Below are 23,633 nucleotides of genomic sequence, written 5' to 3'. Positions count from 1 at the left end.
TCTCCCTCTCTCTCTCTCTCCTCTCTGTCTCTCCCCCTCTCTCTCTTTCCCTAATATTCTCTCTCTTTCTCTCTCTCCCTCCCTCTCTCTCCTCTGTCTCTCCCTCCCTCTCTCTCTCTCCTTAATCCTCTCTCTCTTTCTCTCTCTGTCCCTCCCTCCCTCTCTCTCCTCTCTGTCTGTCTCTCCCTCTCTCTCTCTCCCTAATCTTCTCTCTCTTTCTCTCTCTCCCTCTCTCTCTCTCCTCTGTCTCTCCCTCCCTCTCTCTCCCTAATCCTCTCTCTTTCTTTCTCTCTCTCTCTCCCCCCCTCTTTATGTATTCGCCATGTCCTAATATATGTATTTGCTATCTCCCCCATTAGAATGCAAACACCAGGATTTTGACAATAGGGAGTTTCTTTTTAAAAAAAAAATCATTTCCTCAGGACCTAACACATGCCCCCCTCAGAGTCAGTACTTTATAACTGCTTGCTGATTTCATGATTATAAAAATGTAGGCTAGTATTATTTATTATGATCATTGTTGTTCTTACTATTATACTTAAAGATATGAAAAATAGCTACCCTTTCCAGCCTTCAGTATCCTCCAATGTCAAACAAGGGGATTTATTCAACAGTGTTAAGTTTTCAGGTCTAGGTCTATGATGGTCTCTCAAAGAAGCCTACTGCATTTGTGGGCCTTCCAGGTTGCTAGAAAGATTTCCCTGACATGAACTGAAACCTGCCCCTCTGCTGCTTTCCCAAATCCCTCCTTGACCTCCCAGGGCCACACCAAGAAAACCTTGTCCTTCCTCCTGCCAGCCTCTCAGATGCTCGAAGACAGCAATCACCCCACAATTTTTCCTTTAGCAAGACCTTGTGTTCCTCTCCTTCCGGCCTAAGACTGCCACATACATCCTTTAGGTTTCCTATAGTTTAGCAGGAGAAACAACAGAATTTTTACATCAAAAGACCTGGATTCAAATCCTGACTCTGATACAACCTAACCTGAGGTAAATCACTTCCTCTCTGAGGGCCCAGTCGCTTTGTTTATAAGATAGAATATCTAAAGTCCTCATACCCTGGGGTGGCAAAGAAGGGCCTGTGCCCCCCTAAATAACCAGCCCTATGCGGCACTTCCTCAGCTTAGTGCCTGACCCTAAAGCTCGTTGGGGAGTGCAGAGGGAAGAGGATCATGAAAAAAGATTCTTGTACTTTCTGCTTGGCCTCTTCTGATTACAGAACCCTAGATTTCCCCAGGCCCTTCCTCTTCCCGCCCCACCCACCCTCACTCTGGATGTCTCCATTTTATGCCATTCTTGGTAGAGAAGTCTCACTCTCGTCACATTTCTGGGTATCATGATGAGGGTGTTTCCCGCCTGACCTCAGTGATGCATCTGATATGGCAGGCCCTGAAGAGTGAACAGAGCCCAGAAAATACCCGGGGCTCTGACCTTCCCCAAGGGAACCACCCAATAAGTCAGCAGACCCTTCCCTTCAGAGGTAGCATTGAACAGTGAGTAGTCATTGGAATCAGAAAGATGCAGATTCAAATCACACTTCCACCACCTACTGCTATCTGACTCTGGACAATTCATTGTGACCTGGTTTCTTCACCCTTATAAAGAGGGGATTGAACTCAATGACTTATAAGGTCTTTTCCAACTTTGAATCTGTGGTCCTATGATCTGTGGCCGAAGGTACCACCTAAGGGTGCCAAGCCCACAGTTTTGTCCAGTGGTGACCCCTTAGGACATTGAATCCTAATCCTCCCATCTCCTGGCTGTGGGACTTCAGGAAAATCTCTCCCACTCTCTAAGCCTTCATCTATGAAATGAGAATGATGGACTACTTAGACCATTTTGAAGATCCTCCTTCAATTTAACAAGCATTTATTACATATTATTATATTCAAAGCATAATGCTGAATGCTAAGGGTATCCACCAAAAACCAGTCTCTGCTCTTAGGAACTTTACAGTCAGTCCTAAATCCTACAATGCAATGATCCCAAAAGGCATATGGGTGTGTGGGTGGGAGGAACTTAAGGGGAAAAAGAATGAGAAAAATTAGATTTGATCCACCTTTTCCAACCCCAACCCAAATGGCCTTCCTAACTTTAGGACTCTTCAGTCTAGAAATTCAGGAAAAATCACTCAGCATCTCTCCCATGGAACCTAAAGAAAACTGATCTCATGAATACAGGGTGCTTCATGTGGAGACTAGGAGCTGGCCAAGATAACCAGGCAAACACTACCTGTATGTTCCTCAGGGCAGGGCACTTAACCTTTACCTGCCTATAAGATGGACACCTACCTTCCAGGGCTGTTGCAAGGATCAAATGAAATAATTATTTCTTTTTTTGCTTTTTTTTTGAAGGGGGAAATGTAGAGTAATTGGGGTTAAGTGAAATAATTATTTCTTTTTTTGCTTTTTTTTTTTGAAGGGGGAAATGTAGGGTAATTGGGGTTAAGTGACTTATCCAAAGTTACACGGCTAGCAAGTGTTAAGTGTCTGAGACTGGATTTGAACTCAGGTCCTCCTGATTCCAGGGCCTGTGCTCTATTCACTGGGCCACCTAGCTGCCCAAATGAAATAATTCTTGTAAAGTCTCCTGTAAACCTTAAAGCACTATATAAATGCTATTATTAGGAGCTAAAATTATTATCATCCTGGTTGGCTGATTGTTGTCCTTTGTTCCCAAAGAGGACAAAAATTACATCATTATGTTTTAGTTAGTTATGACCACCCTGGTACATAGTTCATCAGTGGAATAGGTGACAGCAACCTTGGGTTAGTGATGTCTCCCTGGGCCTCAGTTTCCTCATCTGTAAAAGGAAGGGCTTGGATTGGGAAGGACCTTGGAGATGTCTCTGCTCTAGACTCAGGTCTGATGATCTCCGAGATCCTAGGTCCTGTGATACAGCTAGATAACCTCTCCATCCTCTTACAGCACTGATTTTCTATCAACCAGCAAGTATATATATATATATATATATCAATATATCTTGGAGTGGCATAAGAAATGAAAAGAGAATTTGGGGGGAGTTTTGTGGAAGCTGCAGATCAAGGCCAGCAGGTGACATAGAAAAGGTTTAGAAATTCAGAAATGCATAGAATACATGTATAGTATTGTATAATTACCAACATTTTATCTTTTAATATCATAATAATTCAGACTTCTCTGATATGAAGGGGGGGTCAAAAATTTTATGCAGATTTTCTAGATGACAGATACCATGCGTCTAATCCCCACAATGTGGGAGGGTTAACTGTATTGGATCTTTAAAAATGGATTTGTATGGATAGTTTTTGTTTTAACATCACCGCACCGACATTTCTCCTTGCATCCTTCCTCCTACTCTGCCAGAGACCCTACCCTTAGAACAAAAGACTCTGCTTTTCAAAAAGAGAGAAGAAGAGAAAAAAACAATCAACAAAAGTGATGATTGCCTTAGGAGGAGACATTTTCTCACACCTCCTCTTTGGGGCCACGTCTAGTCTTAACGATTTTGCAATATCCCGTTTCAATTGTCTTGTGAAGTTTGATTCTTTCCACTCCTGTTGTTATGTCATTGTGTCTATTGTTTTCCTGGCTTTGCTTACTCCTCTCTTTGTTAATTCCTAGGAAAGTCTTCCATGTTTTCTATAATCGTCCCATGTCTTCTTTCTTACAACACAGTAATACTCTATTACATTCATGTGACACAATTTGTTTAGCCATTCTCCAGTCAATGGGAATTTACTTTGTTTCCAGTTCTTTGCTACCCTGCCTCCCAAAATGCCACTTTAAGTATCTTGATGTACATGGAGACTCCCTTTTTATTAATGACCTTCTTGGAGTGTGCACTTAGCAGTGGGATCTGTCTCTATGGGTCATTTTATCTGTTGTTGTTGGGTCGTTTCAGCCATATCCCAATCTTTGTGGCCCCATTTGGGGTTTTCTTGGCAAAATGCTAGAAGGAAAGTTGCCATTTCCTTTTCATTTTACAGATGGGGAAACTGAGGGAAACAGGGTTAAGTGACTTGCCAGGGTCACCCAGGTAGTAAGTGTCTGAGGCTAGATTTGAACTCCGTTCCTACTGACTTCAGGGACAGTACAGTGGATGCACTAGACCACCTAGCAGCCATGGTCACTTTATTTGCATAATTCCAAATCAGCAAATGTTTAATTCACACTATGTGCCAGGAAACCAAACTTGATGTTGGGGCTAGAAATACAAAGAAAGAAACAATTCCTACTCTCTACCTCAAAAAGCATACATTTTGATAGAGGAAAAAATGGACTTCTTCTCCTGCAGCATCCAAAGAACTCAGGGAAATTAACTGTGTGATCTACTGGAAAAGGGTTCTGGGTTTAGAGTCCTAAGGTCTGGGTTTAAACTCTGCTTTCCATGTGACTTTGGACTTAATTCTGAGTTCCTACCATGCCCCCAGCCCTATCTTTAAAAGAAGGAGACTGGATTAGATGATTCCTAAGGTCCCTTCCAGAATTCAGTCCCATCTCTCCCCCTCCCACTTTCCCAGACCTAGCATGTAGGAGGGAGTGGTTTGGAGCCTGGGAGCTCTTGTGAGAACTTGATCCTCAAGCTCTTTTCTTCCTTCATTTAGCTGAAATTCACTTTCACCCTCACCACTTCCCCAGCCCTCCCCCCTTTCCAGGAAAACCCTTCTGACCAGCTTCCTCTTGATTTGTTTTTCTCTGCCCTTCCTACATTCGATCTACTCAGACATTTCCAACCAGGGCAAATGTCTGCCTCACTCACGAAGGCCATGCTATAGGATGGAAACTACCCTGCTCCCCTGAGGCCAGTTCCCAGACTCGCCCAGGTTCTCCTTCCAGGAGCATTCATTAAACACCTGCTCAGGAGAATGACCTGCTCCCCCCCTCCCACACTCACCTGCCCAGGCTTCCTTCACTTTGTTCCCTCTATGGACTCTTCAGTCCAGCTTCCTGACTGTTCTTCTCACAAGACACTTCATCTTCTGACTCCAGACACTGTCATGGGCTGGTTCTCACACCTGGGATTCTCTGTCTCTTACCCTCCCTGACTTCCTTCAAGTCCCAGCTAAACCCCACCTTCTGTGAGGAGCCGTTCTCAGTCTCCCTTCATTCTAGTGCCTTCCCCTCTATGAATTATCTCTGTTTTATCTCGTGTGTATCTCACTTGTACATAGTTGTTTACGTGTTCTCTCCCCCGTTAGGCTGGGACTTCTTTGAGGGTGGGGATTTTCCCCTCCCTTTCCAATGAAATATGCTCTTCTCTCAAGGAGTTGTATTTTATTACTAAGCCAAGAAAATTAGCACCTTCAACCCTTTCCTGGTCAATGGACAAGGGATGGGCTTCCCTTGTCCAAGGCAACCTGAAAGAATGAATGAGGGAGGGAGCGAGTAAAGGAAGGAAGAAAAAGAGAAAGGAAGGGAAGGAATAAAGAAGGAAGGGAGGGAGGAACGAAGGAGGAAGAAACATTCATTAACTACTTTCTATGCGCAAAGCACTGTGCTGAGTCTAGGGTTATAAACTGAAAATCCAGTAATTAAAAAGTGGGATACAGTACTATTCCCGAAGCTCTGGGGCTTACCTGCCCATAAGAGGGAGTCGTTCTGGGATCGGTGTTGGTCAGTCCCTTTTCCACAAGGATTGCATCTAGGGATGGCAGCTTCAGAGGTGAGGATGGGAGCATATCTGTTGATGGGGGCCACTGCTCTTCCCAGAACACTGTGCTCATGAAAGCTGTTATCCTCAGCACATTTGGACTCAGGCTCCCAGACTTGTGTCCACCTGGGGAGGAGGTGGTTGAGGGGGTGACAGGGGCTGCATCCTCCAGATGTCTGCTGACTCCTGTCTCTCCCCCAGGATGCCTTTCTGCTTTCACTAGGTTGGCTTACATGCCCCCAAGAGGTAAATGTGTGCATGCATGTATGTATGTATGTGTGCATATATGTATATGCATATATGTGTGTGTGTATATGTAGTGCGTGCATATGCATAGATGTACGCATTCATATCAATACACAGTCTCTGCCATGCCATGTAGGAAGCTTTCTGGTGTGAACAGTCCCTTTGCTCACACACACCAGCAGCCTGTCGATCTTTGAATGGGATCCTGTGACCCTAGCTCTAGAGAAGGAAGGGTCCTCCAAGGCCATCTAGTTCAACTGCATTTTTTTTTACAAATGAGGAAACTGAGGTGCAGTGAGGGGCAGGTACTTTTCTTGAATGGTGACCATTTCTGTAGTCTTTCAGAGCTTGGAGTCCTTTCATATCCATTTTTTTTTTGCATTTGATCCCTAAGGAAAACCTACAAAGTAGTCAGGAGACTATTATTATCCCCTTTCACAGATGAAGAAACTGAGTCTCAGGGAAGAAAAATGTTTTTTAAAGTCTGGAAACTGGTTAACAGTGGACAAAGATCTCACCCCAAGTTGAATTTAAACTCTGTGAGAGCAGGGGCATACATTGTATCATGCCTTGTCCTAACGCATACAAAGATATTTTTAAAGGATGATGTTTGAGTGTTGAATTAATTAAGCTATGGTTCCAAGATGGGAGCCTGGGGTTTCTAGGTGTATTTTTAGCTGTGTTTGCCAGTTCCTCCCTGGGTCCTGTGGAAACTAGAAAGGAAACTCTTAGTCCTTAGGACTCTTAAACTGTCCATTTCCATCACACTCTCCCCTGAGTCCAACATTTCCTTCCCAAAGGCTTCTGTGGTGAGGATAGCTGATCGTCCGGGCTCAAATTACAGCTCTACCCCCAGTCTAGTAATTAGAGAATTAACCACATAAGGAGGTAAGAAAGATTTGAGTTTGGACCTCTTTTCTGTGAACCAGAGCATATTGGATATCAGGTGAGAGATTTAAGGTTGGAAGGTACAGAGGTGTCAACTCTCCCCAGTGAGACCAGAAACAGATTAAAATGTAATTGGGAAATGTTTAATGAAATAAATAAAAATATAATAAAACAGAAACAATGCTACATTTTAAAACTAAGTCAACATGTGAAACATTGGAATTCTTATATACAGTTCAGGGGTTCCCATTTCCTTTTTTTTTTTTTACCCTTGGAGACAATGAGGGTTAAGTGACTTACCCAAGGTCACACAGCTAGTAAGTATGTGAGGCCAAATTTTAACTCAGGTCCCCCTGACTCCAGGGATGGTGTTCTGTCCACCACACTACCCAGCTGCCTACATCCCATTTCTACTTGAGAATGACACCATGCCTTAGCAGTTATGAAAACTAGTATTACAGGTGAAGAAACTGACTCCTATCAGGATTGAGTGATTTTCCCAGGATCCCCAAAGTAGTAAGTCTTTGAGGAAGGATTCAGATCTAGGTGTTCCTTGACTCCATGTCCAGAGCTCTATTGAATACTGTTTGTGTGACCCTGGAAAAGTCACTTCACCTATATCCGTTTCTCAAGTCAGGTGCTGAACTCAGAGTGAATACATACCAGTGAAATTCCAGATCCTCCCAAAAAGGCATATATTTATTAAGAATAACAGCCCCTCCCTTCTGATACATGTGGACAGGATACAGAGGACAGATGAATTGCACTCTTCAGAGACTTGCTCAGGATTGCCCCCCAGTGGTGGTACCCAAGCAAGTACAGATTCTGAAGCCCTTAGAGCCAGGAGGAACCTCTGAGAGCTGGTGGCAGGATTTGGAAAGGACCTCTGATGTCATACAGGTCAATCTTCTAATTTTATAGGGGAAACTGAGTTCTAGAGAGAAGAAATGGCTCGAAGAAGGTCACAAGTTAATAAATGGCAAAGTTGGGAGCTCAGGTTCTCTGAATCTCAAGAAGAACAGATTTGGAGTCCAAGGTTCAGATCCCAACTGGGTCCCTTACTGCCTTGTGACTTTGGACAAGCCCCTGACCCTTTCTGAGACTCTGTTTTCTTCTCTGTAAAGGAGGGACTTTGGGGAATATACCACAGTGCCTCTGGCCTCTGATCCAGGCTCCTCTTTTCATAGAAGGGGAAAATGGCAAGGAGTAAATTGCCCAAAGGCACACATGCAGTAAGTAGCAGAGCTGAGATTTGAACCCAGATCCTTGGACTTGAAATTTAGTTCCCCTATTGTGCTACCCTACCTCTGGTCTCTAGTTCAGCCTCCTCATTTTGTAGATCTTAGAAACTGACTCTTAGAGAAGGTGGGCTTTTAGGGAGTGAATGGAAGGCAGGACTAGAATTCAGGACTTTGGACTCCCAATCAGTGCTTTTGCTACCATTTCATCCCACTTTTCCAGGGGCTTTTAGGCCCCTAGAGTGTGGCCAAGTACATGAAGAACAAATTATTACATAGAGGCCTAATAGTCCTACCAAGGATCTTAGCACACAGGCTTTACTTGATTGCCAATCTCCCGAACAAGTTATTATCCAACCCCTACTTGAAGAGCCTTGGGGATGGAAACTCATCATCTTCCAAAGTAGCCATTTCCTGATCCCCGATTTCTGATATCCAACCCCTACCTGAAACATGAATCCCCTTTGTAAAATATCCCCTAACAAATCTCCCCATCTAGCTTCCAACTGAAAGATCCTAGTAACAGGGAACTCACCATTTCTCAAGGCAGCCCATATTTTGGGGCAGCTTTAAACTTTTGGAAGCTATTATATCTTTGGGGTTGAAATATGTCCCCCTATAACTTCTATTTATTAGTTCTAGGTCATGGGGAGTAGTAACCTGAGAATGGGGGAAACACAGAAATCAAAGAGCCACTTTTTCCAAGTCCTTCCCTAGCGATGAAAATAGAAGTCCCAGACATTTACCCTTGGAAGTAATGCTCAGTGGTCAAAAGTCCTGGAAATCTGCTTGATCTTCTCTATGGGAATAGACCTATACTTACCTATACTTTCCCTCCACCCAAGGTCCATGGTGATTAACTCAATGGTCTTCCCACATCAATGGAGAGTTAATTACAAGTCCTTTCAAGAATAGTGACTCCTTCTCACAGGCATCAATTACCACTGGGAAAGACTATAGATTCAAGGAGCCACCTGACTTTGAATAGGAGACAATAGCTAAATGATGTGTTCTACCAACTAAGGGATAAGTAGAGTCCATGGTGGGTCATGGAAGGAGCATTGGGCTTGGGAGTGGGAAGGTCCAGATGTTGGCTTTCTCCACTCCCTTCTTGCAGTGATTCCCTCTATAGGTCTAGCTGGTGGTGCTGCTATTCCTGGGCTGGTTCAACATAGAAATAAATTAATTCATTGGGTCTCAACTGCCTGCTTATTTTATCTAAGTCTCACAGGGCAAAACTGAGTCTCCTTAACTCACCCCAATACATTTCCTGTGGATTTCATTTCTTTGTTTTACTTAGACCATTAAAATGTTGATAACCTTCAGCATCATTTTGTTTCATCCAATAGTTTAATGTCCTTTCTGCTGCTTCACTACTTGGTCAACCAACTAGGTTATTCAACCTAGTTTAAACAATGCCAACTTTGTTGGTTGAGTGAATGGATGATTTAGTAGAAGTGTGCTCAGTTGACAAAGTTAGCCAGTTCTTGTTGCTTTGGATGGGGTGAGTGAGGAATGATGGATTGATGAGTCGGTGAGTTCAATCTACCTCCTCTTTTTCATAAGTATGTATTGACCGACTTTTTTAGCCCCCATCCTTTACTGGGTGCTAAGGCTGAGAAGTAGGAAATTGAAAGTATATAAGAAAATGTTCTTGCCCTCCAGGAGTTTCCAGTTAGGTTAGAAAAACCACACACATGCACACACACACACATGCGTGCACACATACAAACTCACTCATTCACACACACACATGTTCTACAGGAATGATACAGGATATGGTTACGTACTAAAGTACATAACTGGAGAATATCTAAATTGGGGTGTGACATAGGTAATCAGGGAAGAGATCCTGAAGGAGGTGGGATTTGAGAATTTTGTGAGAGCATAGATGAGGGACCATTTCAAGAGTAGAGAGCCTGAGGGGAGGCTGTTCCCGGTCCCCCCCCCCCAGCTGCTAGTAGCTTTTCTTCCAAGTTTATCTTCTATTTGATGTCTTGCACGTAACTATATATGCACATATCATCTCCCCCAGTTGACTATGGAGGTGACAGGCTGCCCTGCCTGCCTTAATCAAACTCCATAAGTAAAACTCTTTGCAGTCTTTAAAGTCAGTGTCCTTCTGTAGATTACAAGGAGCACCACATTTCAGCAAGGACTTAGGGAAGTTGGAAAGTGGCTCAGCACCAGGGGGAACTGAGAAATGGATGCCCCAAGGTCTAGAGTCCCCTCACCTAAGCCAGTTTTCCAATTTCTGAGACTGAGGAGAAAAGGGCTTGGTGTGGAAAAGGGTCATGTGCACTCTATGGGGCCATGTTTGTAGCAAGTGATTTTAATATGTGTATGAAATTTTCTTGTTAAGTCATCCTAGTGTCCTTTCCTCACCACCCCTCCCCTCCTCTCCTCTGATCTTCCTCTTCCTCCTTCTCAGGTTGTGTGGCCTTCGGACGCTACAAGCCTATGCAGAGAGGATCCCTGTGGGAGCCTCAGCTGGCATCACCATCAACTTTACTTCCCAGATCTCCCTCACAGGCCCTGGCGTGCAGGCTCGTTACAGCTTATATAATCAGTCAGACCGTGAGTATGAAGAGCATGCACACTCAGGTGCACACTCAGAAATGAATGCAGAGTGGAAAAGTTGTAGTCAGTTGATTATCAGTAAGGTGATTTTCCTAGCAAATGCTAGGAGTTTCTACCCCAATGTCCTCTTCCACTTTGCTAAAGCCCTAACTCTGATAGAACCGAATTAGAAGGCTCCAAAGACAGGGCTCCTGATGAACTGTGTGTCTTTTATCCAAGGAACAGGCTAGGTAAATTCAAGGGCTCATCATCAGGAAGTTGGCCCCCAGGTGGGGACTTCTTCTGGACCCAGCAACTCACAAGAACATCTATAAAGGCATAGAAGACTTGTGATCTTCAATGATGGAGGGAGATAAGTCCCACAAGGATGAAGTCATGCTTCCTTGACGTATTGGAGCCTCTGTGTCCGTGGGTCTTGCCCTCCTGCTCCCCAACAGGAGCCTGATCAGGGTATATGCCAGGCCCCTACATCATTAACATAACTTCAATGGGAGTCATTGTCAACTTTCAAGTCCTAAGTGTGCAGAACTATGCGCCCCTCCCCCAAACAAACCAACAAACTATGGACCAATGGTGATGTCAATCCATTTCATACTCTTTCATTATTTGAATACTTTAGTGGTCAGGGGACATCTGTTCCTGGGGACACTCTAGCCACTGAGATCAACATCCCATGGTCCTCTTCCCCTTTCCCAACCTTCACTCTGAGTAGAAATTACAATTACTTAAGTAAACATGACTTAGGGGCTTTGAAAACCCCATTTCTGATTTGTTCTGATGGATCTCACCTTCTTGTGGTACCAGAGCACAGAGGAGAGGCTCTCACTCCACCTTCCTTTGTGTCAAGTTGATCATAACATCAAGGTTTGGGGTTTTTTTTTTTGGGGGGGGGATGCCTGCAACTCTTATGCCTACCCATATACTTCTTAAATTCATTGGTACAGTACAAAGAGTCAGGAAGACCTGAGTCTGAATTCTGCTGAAGATGTTGACTCTGGTCAGGTTACTTCCTATTTCTCATCCTCAGGTTCATGGTTAAAATGGGGATATTAATCCATCTTCCCTCAGGGTTGCTGGGAGGGTCTAGTATGTAAAGCATTTTGCATATCTTAAAGCACTATATAAATGTTAGCTATTATTAGTTATTGTTATTGTTCCTGTTTTCTGGAACTGGAAGAGGACATCGTTATTATTCCAGTTTGATCACATTGGCCAAGGGGTCAAACCAGTGAGTGGTATCACCAAAGCCCAAATGACCACTATTTCAGGATTTCTATCAAACATCTCAGCTCCCCCTGCTGCCTTGGAGCACATGAAGCCATGGCTACACATCCCTCTGGCTGACATTTGTTTACTTTGCTGTCCAAGATTCCACCATCATCCACCATGGCATGAATGATGAGTTGGGTTTTCATGGGGTCATCATCAATATCAACATCATAATTATCATTACCATCACCATCATCATCATTGGAGAGGCAGTGGGGTACAATGGATAGAGGGTCTAGGAGTCAGAAGATTTAGCTGTATGTCTATTCTCAATAGTAACTATCCTTTCTCCTCTTACCACCTCTATGGGGTTTCCTAGCCTGTCCTGGAGAATTCTTGTGCTCAGTGAATGGCCTCTGTGTGCCAGCCTGTGATGGAATCAAGGATTGCCCCAATGGCCTGGATGAGAGAAACTGTGGTGAGAGGTCATGCCCCTCTCTACAATCCCCCTTTTCTCAACTCCCTACCTAAGCAGAAAATATGGTTGCCTAGCTAAACATGGTTTGGGGCTTCCAAAACACCATTTCCAGACCCCCCCCCCAATTCCCACTGCCCTATCTTAGTATTCCTCTATTTGGATCCTGCTCATATGATCCATCTTGGCATGGTAGAGACCTACTTTGTATTCTTGGAGGCTCTCTCTACAGAACACGATCTCAAAAGGTGACAAATAGGAACTGAATTGTGGTCTGTGTGCCATCCTGGGAGGGCCAGCCTAGTTCAATTTAACAAAGTCCATTCTTACACTCTTATGCCTACCCATATACTTCTTAAATTCATTGCTACAGTATACAGAGTCAGGAAGACCTGAGTCTGAATCCTGCTGAAGATGCTGACTCTGGTCACGATATTTCCCACTTGCCACAGGAAGAGCCCTTTTTATTACCATCCCCAAAGAGTGGCCCTCTACCCTCTGATGGATGACTAAAAGGATCCTTATATTTTTAACCAGAGAGTCTACCTACTAAGGTACCTAGCAGAGGAGGGAGTGCCCAGAGCAGTGGAATTATAGAGCTTGGCAATAGTAGGTTCATGACTAAAATCTAGGTCTCCTGATACTGTGCCTCTCCCTTTCTCTCCTCCCCCCCCAAGAAGAAACTCTGTCCATTATATTGGCATTCTAGGAGTAAGACCAGTGAGTCTGGGGCAGAAAACCTGTGGAAGTAGGCTGCGCAGACCAAGAGTCTCTGAAATGATTTTGCTGCCCAATATTTGATTTCTTTCTGTGCTTTGCCTGGTAGTCTGCCCATCTGCCTTCCAGTGTGAGGAAGACAGCACATGCATCCATCTGCCCAAGGTCTGTGACCAACACCCGGACTGCGTCAATGGGAGCGATGAAAGGCAGTGCCATGAAGGTAGGGCTAGCCAATCCCAGAAATACATTCATTCATGCATTTATTCATTCAGTGAGGACTCAGTGTGTGTCCTGCCCTAAGTATCAGACACAATGGGAGATAAAGAGATAAAAAAAAATTTGTTACCTGCCTTCATCAAGCTTCTAGTCCAGTCTCGGAAGGTGAGCCATAGAAACAGAATTAATGTGAGGCAAAAATACGTGTGAGCTTCGAGAGACACACACAGTGTCAGGGAGGTTCCGAAGGAGCAGAGATCACTATGGGCTGAGGGTAGTCAGAGAAGGCACGATGTGAAGTAGCCCAGCAAATGGTAGTAGAGTGGACTGAATGGTGGAGTTAGGAAAACCTGAGTTCAAATCTAGCCTCAGATACTTATTAGCTGTGTGACCCTGACTGGGCAAGACACTTACCCTCTATCAACCTCAGTTTTCTGGTCTTTAAAATGAGGTGATGATAGCCTCACAGGGTTGTTGTGAGGATTAAATGAGGAATTCATATTTGCAAAGCACTTAGCATGGCACCTGGAAATCAGCAGTGCTTAATGATTCTTCCCTTCTCTCCCTCCTTCCCCCAATCTTCCTAACTTCAGGTCCAGCACGCTATTCATGGTGCCTCCTAGCTCTCTCTGACTCAGAGTTAGAATAGCTGCCTCAGAATTAGGGTCTCCTACATAAAAGTGAAAGGATTGAATTAGATGATCTTGAAGGTCTTCTCTGGTTGTAAAATTCACAGGACCATAGATCACAAGTCCCATCAGTGGGTCTAACTTCTTCCTGCTACAGATGAGGAAAACTGAGGGTAGGCAAAGTTGTCACTTGCCTCAGCTTATGCAGCTCAGAATTAGGTTTACAAGATAAGACTTGAACTCTGTCTTCCTGGCACTGAATCCTCTATACCAGTGGCTCTCAAAATATGTCCCAGGAATCCCCAGAGGTCCCCACAAGCCTTCTGAGGGGTCCACAAGGTCAAAACTATTTTCATGATAGTTTTCATTTCTAATATAGTAAATAGCAATAGGTATAACCCACATAAACATAAGTTCTTTGGGGTCTTGAATAACTTTTAAGAGTATGATGGGGCCATGAGACCACTATAGTGCACCACATTTAATCTCAGAGTCTAATATTCTGACTCAGGCAGACAAAGATGCAAATCTGGGAGGAGGTGAAGCATGGCTTCAGAATAAAGAGAGAATCACAAGGAGACAATAGTGAGCTAGAGGAGGTTTTGGAGCAAGAGACTGACCTGATCAGAACCATGCTTTAGGAAATTTTCTGTGGTTGCTTTCAGATAAATTGGAGCTGGGAGATGACAAGTAGGAGGCTTTTGTGATAAGACCCAATCTAAGGTGGTTACTGGGTGAGTGGAGGGGAGGAGAGAGAAGAGAGAATGTGGGGGTAGAATTTTCAGGATCTGGTAACTAACTGGATGTGGGAATTGAGGAAGCAGGAAATATCAAACAAGAATAGAAAGATTGCCATCAATAGAAACAGAAAAGTCAGGAGGAGAAGCTGGACGGCCAGAGAAAGATGCAATAATGGTGGATTATCACAGACAGGACCTAATGATGGAAAGCAACATGGAGATCAACCAATCCAACCCTCTCATTTTACAAATGAGGAAACTGAGGCCCAGAGAGTGATCATAAAATCACAATTTACAGTTGAAAAACGTGATCTATATGTGCAGATCATAAATCTGGAAGTGGTAAAAAATTATTTTGTCCAACACCCTCATTTTACAGATAAGGAAAGTGAGAGCCGTGGAGGATAAGTGGCTTGCCCAAGGTCACAGAGGTAGCAAGTTATGGAGTCAGGATTTGAAACTGAATGACCACTTGGAGAAGCTATAAGAGGGTTTTTCTATTCAGACATGGACTAGACTAGATGAGTTCCAAGGTACTTTCCAACTCTGAAATTCTTTCATTTGGTGAAATCTGCTTCTCTGAAACTTCCACCCATGGCTCCTGATTCTGCCTTCTGGAGGTCAAGGAAACATAACCAGTTCCTCCTCTAGGTACAAGGCCCTCAAATGCTTGACCAGAGCTCTTAGATCCTCCCTGAGCCTTCTTTTCTCCAGGACTTCCTCAGTCCCTTCGACCAATCTTTTTATGGCAGAATCTTCAGTCCTCTGCCATCTTGGCCACCTTCCTCTGGAAATATTCTCTCTTACCAAGGCCCTTTCTAAAAAGTGATTCCCAGAATGGAAGATGACATGCTTGATGTGGTCTGATCTGGGCCACATAGAGAAAGGGAATCCTCCTTCTCTCCCTCCCAGGGGTTCCCTGTGGGGCTTTCAAATACCGATGTGCTGATGGGAGCTGCCTGAAGAAACCCAACCCTCAGTGTGATGATAATCCTGACTGCAACGACCAGTCTGATGAGCAGCATTGTGGTAAGGAGTCAAGCTAGGCTTAGGGCTGGAGGAAACATGTATCTTGTCTGCTTTGGGGCAAGATCAAGATTGGGCAGAGCATCTCATCCTCAGAAACAGGGTGAATAACCTTGTAGGTCAAGACACCTGAAACCTTGTCCCAACTTTGACACTAACTCAACTGTGTAACCTTGAACAAGTAAATTGCTCAGCTTCTTTGAGCCCTAGATGCCTCATCTGTAAAATGGGGATAATTATCCTGGTCCTGTCTATATTAGGCAGCCAAATGGCATAGTCCATAGAGGGCTGGTCTCATAATCAGAAGTACTCGCGGTTCTGTAGTTTGCCCATTCATATTTCAGTGTGATGAAGACAGCACATGCATTCAACTGCCCGGAGCCTATGATCAGCACCTGGGCTGTATCAGTGGGAAGGACAAGAAACAGGGCCGGTAGGTAGGACCAGCAGATGCCTCCGACACATGGTGGCTGCACGCCCTTGGGCTATCTGGCTATCCGTCTACCCCCATCTATCCACCCATCTGTGTTTACCTGTATCACTGGCCATCCAGTCATCTAGGCCTTTACGTATTCACCCATCTCCCCAGCAACATTTCTCTATCTCCACCTTCTATCTATTTATCCTTGGCTAAGAAGCAGCGCACCCTAGTGGATAGAGAAGTGTAAGGCTTTGGAGTCAGTAAACCTTGGGTCTGACACTTAGTGGCCAAGTCACTTAACTGATCTGAGCCTGAATTCTTTATTTGTAAAATAAGGAGATTGTACTCAACAGCAGCGCCAAAGCTATGAGCTTATGACCTCTGACATTCTATTTATTTAAATAGCGAGTGGCTTTGGAACAACTAAGTATAAAACTGCTCCCTTTCTTGGGCATAACAGGTACCATTCCAGTGCCCTAACAGGGACATCAGTTGAATAAATGAATGGAAGGGCTTGAAAGCCAAGGGCCAACAGAGCCTTCATTGGCTGTAGATGGAGGACTGTCATCCACCCCTATCATCCATCAGTTGGGTGAGGGACTGGGAGGAAGAAGGACAGATTGGCCAAAGGCCTCAAGACTGGATACTACATATTTAGATGTGTTGGGGAAACTTTAAAAACTAAAGAATCTTCCACAGCACTTTTTTTAAATGCAGTCTACAAAAAGGAGTCAATTCACACTGCTCTCTCTGGAGCTGATTGTTAAATTTTCAGAAAGAATGTCACAAATCAGGGACTCTCATTCTTGTTTTATGGATTATTTAGACTTGAGAAAATGATGGAGAAAATGGTAATAATGCAGATTAAACTTAAAAGTGTATCCCACCTGCTTTCTTTCTTTTTCCTGGAGAGCAAGTTGTTAGATGTTTACCAGACTGTTCCTGGCAGGGGCCTCCCTCTCCACACTGGTCTTGAACAGCAGAGACACCCTGAACCTATTTCTGGGCAGGAACCAGGGGATAAGGGCTGATTTGTATAATGATCAAAAACTGATCATTTGATACAAGGAAGAGACAGCCACATGACTATTAAATCAAGTCAGTGCCTATCCTGAGACACGTAAAAATACTTTTTCTCTTTAAGAGAGTCCTGCTTCTTCGGGGCAATCATCACACACTACCATTAATAACCTGGGTCTGAATTTTCCTGCAGCTGTAGCCCAGAGCTGGTAGCCAGAGGTGTTCTGCAGCTGGGCAAGAGAGTAAGAAGGGTCCGGTTCTGGTCTTGGAAGGTCGGGACTTAACCTTGCATCTTCTCTCTCTTCCTACTTTCCTCCCGACCCAATGAACTCAGACTGTGGGATTCCAGCTCCTGCTACCAGAATCGTGGGGGGTGCCACATCTGTGGAGGGGGAGTGGCCGTGGCAGGCCAGCTTGCAGGTGAGGGGTCGGCACATCTGCGGGGGGACTCTTGTATCCGATCAATGGTTGGTGACAGCAGCCCATTGTTTCCAGGAAGACAGGTAAGAAATTGGAGAGGGAAAGAGTACCATGGTCTGTGAGGAGGGGCAAGGGGGGAGTGAAAAGAAAGTTGGAGGGGACCATATTGACAGGGGAGGGCTTATCAAAAGTTCCTAGAAATTGGTAGCTACATGACACAGTGGATTTGGACTCAGGAAAACTACTCAGACACTTAGTAGCTGTGTGACCTTGGGCAATTCACTTAACCTATCTGCCTCAGTTTCCTCATCTATCAAGTGAGATAATAAAAATAATAATAATAATACATACCTTCTCAGATTGTTGTGAGGACCAAATGAGGCAATGTTTAAAGCATCCCATAAATGCTAGTGATTGTTATTTCTAGCCATGTAATTGTGCATAATAAGCCACTTGATATTTTTAAACTAGACTTTTCCCTTATTAGAATATAAGTTCCCCCAATGTGTTGTACATAGTAGGTGCTTAATAAATACTGAATTGATTGATTAATTCCTTCTGAAATACAGTGGAAAAAGCAATCCAGGCTCAGCTGCCTGCTCCCTGGGTGACCAGGACAAAGTTCCTTCCCTTCCCTAAAGCTCAGTTTTTTCTTCCATATAATTAAAGGGTTGGACTACATAACATCCAAGCTTTCTTCCAGCTCTAATTCTCTGAAATCTTTGATGTGGTCAGTCAATAGCAGCACCCAGAGACGTGATGAAGATGTGGTGACTGGGACTTTGTCCTAAGGCACCGAGATATGGAGCTCCCCAAAGCTGACAAGTACTCTAGCCACAGTACTAAGTCTCCCTCTGCTTAAATTAGTCAACTACTTCCGGTATAATTTTCCTCACCGGTTTTTTAAATATATACCCACAAAATTCAAGGGGCTGGTCAAAAAAATCTTTTTTTCCCACATTGTTAAATAAAAAATAGATTTCCTGGCACTGGGTAACAAAATTACTAGTTACTATTCTCTCTGTCAGTGTTGACTACAATCAGAGCCTGGTGCTTGGTACCAGGGGAAGAAGCTTAGGAGCTGGTAGCTTGAAATAAGGAAAACTCCCTAACAATGGCAGCTATTCCAAAGCGAAATGCATTACCAGTGGAGGTAGTGAGTTTCCTGTCGTGGGAGGTCTCCAAACAGAGTCTGAATGGCAGTTTGTCAATGATGCTGTAGAAGACATTGCTTCACAGGAGCTGGATGGAAAAGATGGTCCCTGAGTTCTGGACCTTCCAACTGCAAATTTCTAATTCTCTAACATTTGTATAGGACTCTATGGATCCAAAAAGCCTTTGGATCACATTCCCATGAGATTTGTAGCTATTGGGCCCCCTGTCAGTGATCTGGTCCATCTGGATCTTTTTATAAATGAGACCACTGAGGCTCAGAGAAAGGTCACTCAGGTAGGAAGAGTGAGGCATCAATTTCAAGGCCAGGGTGCTTTCTACCTGTCTTCAAAGAAGAGTGAGAAGGAAATCCACATAGAAATGCTGTGCCTTAACCTATCACTGCTTTAGAGAACTCTTTAAGATGGTAAATTGGGAAGAAGTTGCCCATCTGCGTTGGCAGAAGCAGTTTCTTCATATGGAAATTCCCTTTTATCAATGAAATCCCAAATCTAGTCCATATCCCTTTAAGGATTACAGAGCACAGGTTCACAATGAGCTCCTTGGATTCCCACACAACTCTGGGAGATGCTATCATACCCCCATTTTACAGATGAGGAAATTAATACTCAGATTGGTCAATGACTTACCCAGACCAAAAATGTGTCAAAATCCTGATTCTGGAAGGGGGCTCCTGATTGCAAGTCCCAACATACATCCTGGGTACACTTCTTCCCTTCTAGAACGTAAGCTCCTTGAGGGGAGGGACTTTCAAGGTTGTCCTTGAGTCTACAGTGACTACTGTGGAGTAGGCATTTAAGAAGTGTTTGATGAGTGAATGATTCATAGAACTTGGATGCGGTTGATCAGGAAAAGTTTCTAGTGGGGAGATCTTAGAGAATGGTGTTAAGGGAGAAAGGGGGACAAGTTGGTAGAGAAAAGGATCAGGGTTCCAAGCCAGTAAAGCGGCAACAAGTGATTGATCCAGAAATCCATAAGCACTAAAGTCCCAACTCTTTGCCACATATTATGGTAGGCATGGGTAATATAAATCAACCAAATCAGCAAGCATGCATTAAGTACCTACTGTATACCAGACATTGTGCTGGGTGCTTGGCTGGATGGGTCACTTGGCTGGTGGGAGGAATCATCATAAGGGCAATAATCAAGTCTTCTCCCCCGCACCCGGCCCCTAGCATGGCCTCCCCATCCGTCTGGACTGTCTTCCTGGGCAGGATCCACCACAACGCTCGCTGGCCTGGTGGGGTATCCTTCAAGGTCAGCCGCCTACTCCTTCATCCCTACTACGAGGAGGACAGCCATGACTATGACGTGGCCCTGTTGAGGCTGGATCACCCTGTGGTCCGTTCGGCTCTGATAATGCCCATCTGTCTGCCTGCCCCATCCCACTTTTTCCAACCTGGCCTCCACTGCTGGATCACAGGCTGGGGGGCGCTTCAAGAAGGAGGTAGGTATCTGTCAGGAAGGGGAGGACCTAAATGGGACCCTCTGTACTGATACCCATGTGCTGAAGGGTGGGTTTCAAATGTCCTACTCCTAAGGTGACCAGACTAGAGAAAATGTGGAGGCCAGAGTATCATTGGAGCCCAGATTGAGGCCAGAAGGGACCTTAGAGGCCATGGAATCCAACCCCTTTATTTCACAAAAAAGGAAACTGAGGCCCAGAGAGGGGGACTCACAGGATCATTTGATAAGTAATTCAGAGTTAGAAGGCACCTCAAAGGCCATCCAGGCCAAACCCCTCATTTCACAAATAAGGAAACTGAAGCCCAAGGGAAGGTAAGTGATTTTCCCAAGATCATGCAGGTAATAAATATAAGAACCAAGACCTGAACCCAGGGCCTCTGCCTCCAGCCCTGATACTCTTTCATGGTGCTCCCCCAAGACTGGGAGTCCAGAGAAAACTTAAGTGAGGGGAAGCAAGCAAGGTAGGAAATCTCAATGGGTCTTAGCTCCTTCTCACTCCTCTCCCTGATGCCCCACCTGGCAGGTCCCTCCAGCAACACCCTCCAGAAAGTGGACGTGGAGCTGATCCAGCAGGACCTGTGCAACGAAGCTTACCGTTACCACGTTACCCCTCGGATGCTGTGTGCCGGTCATCGAAAGGGCAAGAAGGATGCCTGCCAGGTGATGGGGCCCCTCCACACCAAGGCAGGCACCCACAGGTTCACAGAATCATTGATTTAGAGATGGCAGGAATCTTAATGGGATACTAAGCACTGGACTTTTGTAATTAAAAGACCTGGGTTCGAATCATGCTTCTGGTACTGCGTGACCATGAACAAGTCACTTTCTCTTCTCTGGGTGTCCATTGTCTCATCTGCAAAATGAGGATGTTGGAGCACGTCACCCTTCCAACCCTAAATCTCTTGTCACTTGACTCCCAATATGGAGTTCACCTCTATTTCCTGATCTATTCCCCCCTCATGGCAGCAAAAGGGAGGAGAATGAAGGCTTACAATACCACAGATTGTAACTCCCTCACCACAGATCTATCTGAGATCTGGAGAGAAAGCTGCTCTTCTGATAGCGTCCTAGGAAGGAAGGCTTTCCTAGTGGTCCAGGCAGTGACCCTTCTCTCTGAACCTTTGATTCCATCTTGTGTAAAAGGAAGGGGGTGGATTCTTCCAGCTTTAGACCCAACTCCCTCATATTACAGATGAGTGAATCATCTCCCAGAGAAGTGATCGACTTAAGGTCAATACAGGTAGTATCTGAACTGGGGCTCAAACCCAAAAAGTCCCCTGACTACAAATCCTAATCTCTTTCAACCCTGCCAGGTAGAGTACAGCCCCGTTTTAATATTATATTTGAAAATATGTGACATACCTACATACACTTAATAATATATATAAAGTGAAAAAACATGTAAGGTCTTCTCTAAATCTCAAAGCATTGTACACGTTAGCTAGAAACATTAATCTTCTAGCACCCAGAACCCATGGGTGAGTCTAAGCTAATGCTTCTTGATCTTGATGGTTTCTTCCCACTAGGGTGACTCAGGAGGTCCGTTGGTTTGCAAGGAATCCAGTGGCCGGTGGTTCCTGGCAGGTTTGGTGAGCTGGGGCCTGGGGTGTGGCAGACCCAACTACTTCGGAGTCTATACCAGAATCACGCAAGTGATGGGCTGGATTCAACAGACTCTGTCCTGAAGATTCTGCATCTGTCTGGATCAGCTCTGGGCCGCCCATCAGCCTAGAGCCCACCCAAAAGCTCAGAAGCCCTCCTTTGACTGGCTCTGCCTCTCCTCTCTGGAGGGCTGTGGGGGCTTTCCACAGCTGGTGGGAGAACTGGGGTTTTTCCAGGGAGGGGTGGGGCTGAGGCCATCTACTTTGTTCTACACCCCTTACTGCTCTGCTCTTTTGAGAGACTCTCCTGACCTGCTTCCTTGCCCCAGCACAAGGAATGCAAAACTGTGACCTGGCTTTGGAATTGACCTGGCCAGGCTCTAGTGACATCTGGGTGGTGAAGGCATCTTCCCTCCAAATGCCCTCAGGCAACATCCTCTCCAAAGGTGCAGCAGGCTGGTGATGATCCCTGCCCTACTTCCCTTTCCTCTCTTCCAACTTTGGGCCTTGATCCTTCATCAGCTCTCAGAGGCCACCCCAGCCTAGAATTCTTTGGCAGATCCCACTGAATGGGTATTTTTCTCTGGACGTGCAGCAGGAAGAAGCTGAAGTCCCAGAGGGTTCCCCCTGAGACAAAAGAGTCCAGAGAGCCTCCTTCCTCTTAGTCAATGTCAAAACCAACAGCTTTCCAAGAACAAGCCCCTGCTTTTGGATGTGACAGGATGGGGGCTTCCATAAGCCTCCACACTTCTGGGGGCAACGATGCCAGGGGAGCTGGGGATAGGGACTTCACACCCACAGCTATTAAAGGAGCTCCAGCTCCCATTCTAACTTTCAGGGATTTTTTACAAGCCAAAGAGGAAGAGGCTTCATAGTCCTGAAGCTTTCCTCCATCTCCCTGCCCCTCACCTGGACATCTGGCACCCCAAACCTTCTCTCCATTCTTCTCTGCCCCTCCAGTTCTCATTGTCTCCATGACCAGGGGGAGGCATAAGGAAAGTCACCCTCTGAAACTTGGCCCAGAATAAATCTGATTTAAAAGCCCACTGTGTCCAGTTTCCATCTGTCCCCTCTTCTCTCCAAAATTATAGGACCCTAGACTGAATTTAGAGCAAGGAAGAAGGGTGGGGCAGATCTTGCTCCACTCCATCACTTTATAGAGGATGGAATATAAACTTCTTTCCGATTTCTTTATTTCTCAGTGCCTAATACCTAGGCATGATATATAGGCGTTTAATAAGTGCTTGTTTAATTGGAAGGAAACTGAGCAGAGGGAAGTGACTCACCGAGGGTCACACAGGTAGGATTGGAACTTTGGGTTCTGCTAACTCAAAATCCAATATTCAAATGTGCTGCCATGCCAAAGCATCAACCCGATGACCTGAGAAATGCTGGGGCAGGATCCAAAATATGTGGATCACCAGTGTTCCCGCTGACTAGCCTTGGAATTCTTCCCCCTCATTCTTCTGCTTAACAGGGAATCATTGAGGGAACAACCTTAAAACATGGCAGAAGGATCAAACTATTCCCAGCCCTGTGAGCCCTAGAAGCGCAAACAAGGTCAGGAGCCATGAGCCCAGGTCCCTCCCTCTCCCCTGCCCCTTCTCTCCCAAAGGAACAGGGAGGTTCCACCACCATCACTGGGAAAATGCCCACTCACCCTGCCGAGTCCAAGGATCACAGAATGGAAAGCTGGGCATGGTGTTATAATGGAAAGGACCCTGGGTCTGCAGCCTGAGCCTTCAATCCCAGCCCTTCCACTTTCCTCTGGCATAACCTTGGGCGAGTTGCCATGCTCTAGGCCCTGGTTTCCCCATCTGTCCAGGGAGGGGAATGAATTAGATGGCATCTTGGGTCTCTAGTCCTGTCCCCTCACTGGACAGATGTGGAAGGCCAGAGAGAGGAAAGGGTCCAAGATTCCCCAAGCAATGCG

At 45.1% G+C, this 23,633-nt stretch overlaps 1 protein-coding gene across 1 annotated transcript in view; it reads left to right on the top strand.

The window, feature by feature from the left end:
• Positions 1 to 22,924, top strand: part of TMPRSS6 (transmembrane serine protease 6) — a 45,920-nt gene extending 22,996 nt beyond the window's left edge. The window contains exons 11-18 of the mRNA XM_069082184.1: positions 10,435 to 10,580; positions 12,172 to 12,270; positions 13,094 to 13,207; positions 15,485 to 15,601; positions 17,374 to 17,542; positions 19,808 to 20,079; positions 20,623 to 20,759; positions 21,626 to 22,924. Coding sequence (XP_068938285.1) covers positions 10,435 to 10,580; positions 12,172 to 12,270; positions 13,094 to 13,207; positions 15,485 to 15,601; positions 17,374 to 17,542; positions 19,808 to 20,079; positions 20,623 to 20,759; positions 21,626 to 21,784 — 1,213 coding nt within the window. The 3' untranslated portion in view covers positions 21,785 to 22,924. The remainder of the gene's footprint in view (positions 1 to 10,434; positions 10,581 to 12,171; positions 12,271 to 13,093; positions 13,208 to 15,484; positions 15,602 to 17,373; positions 17,543 to 19,807; positions 20,080 to 20,622; positions 20,760 to 21,625) is intronic.
• The last annotated feature ends 709 nt before the right edge of the window (positions 22,925 to 23,633 follow it).

The sequence above is a fragment of the Petaurus breviceps genome, unplaced genomic scaffold (assembly GCF_028583685.1).
Source record: "Petaurus breviceps papuanus isolate PSGF00001 unplaced genomic scaffold, PetGlider_PUasm1.0 156, whole genome shotgun sequence".
Classification (NCBI taxonomy): domain Eukaryota; kingdom Metazoa; phylum Chordata; class Mammalia; order Diprotodontia; family Petauridae; genus Petaurus; species Petaurus breviceps.
Note: the sequence above shows the minus strand (reverse complement) of the source record. Positions and strands in the feature narration are given on the sequence as shown.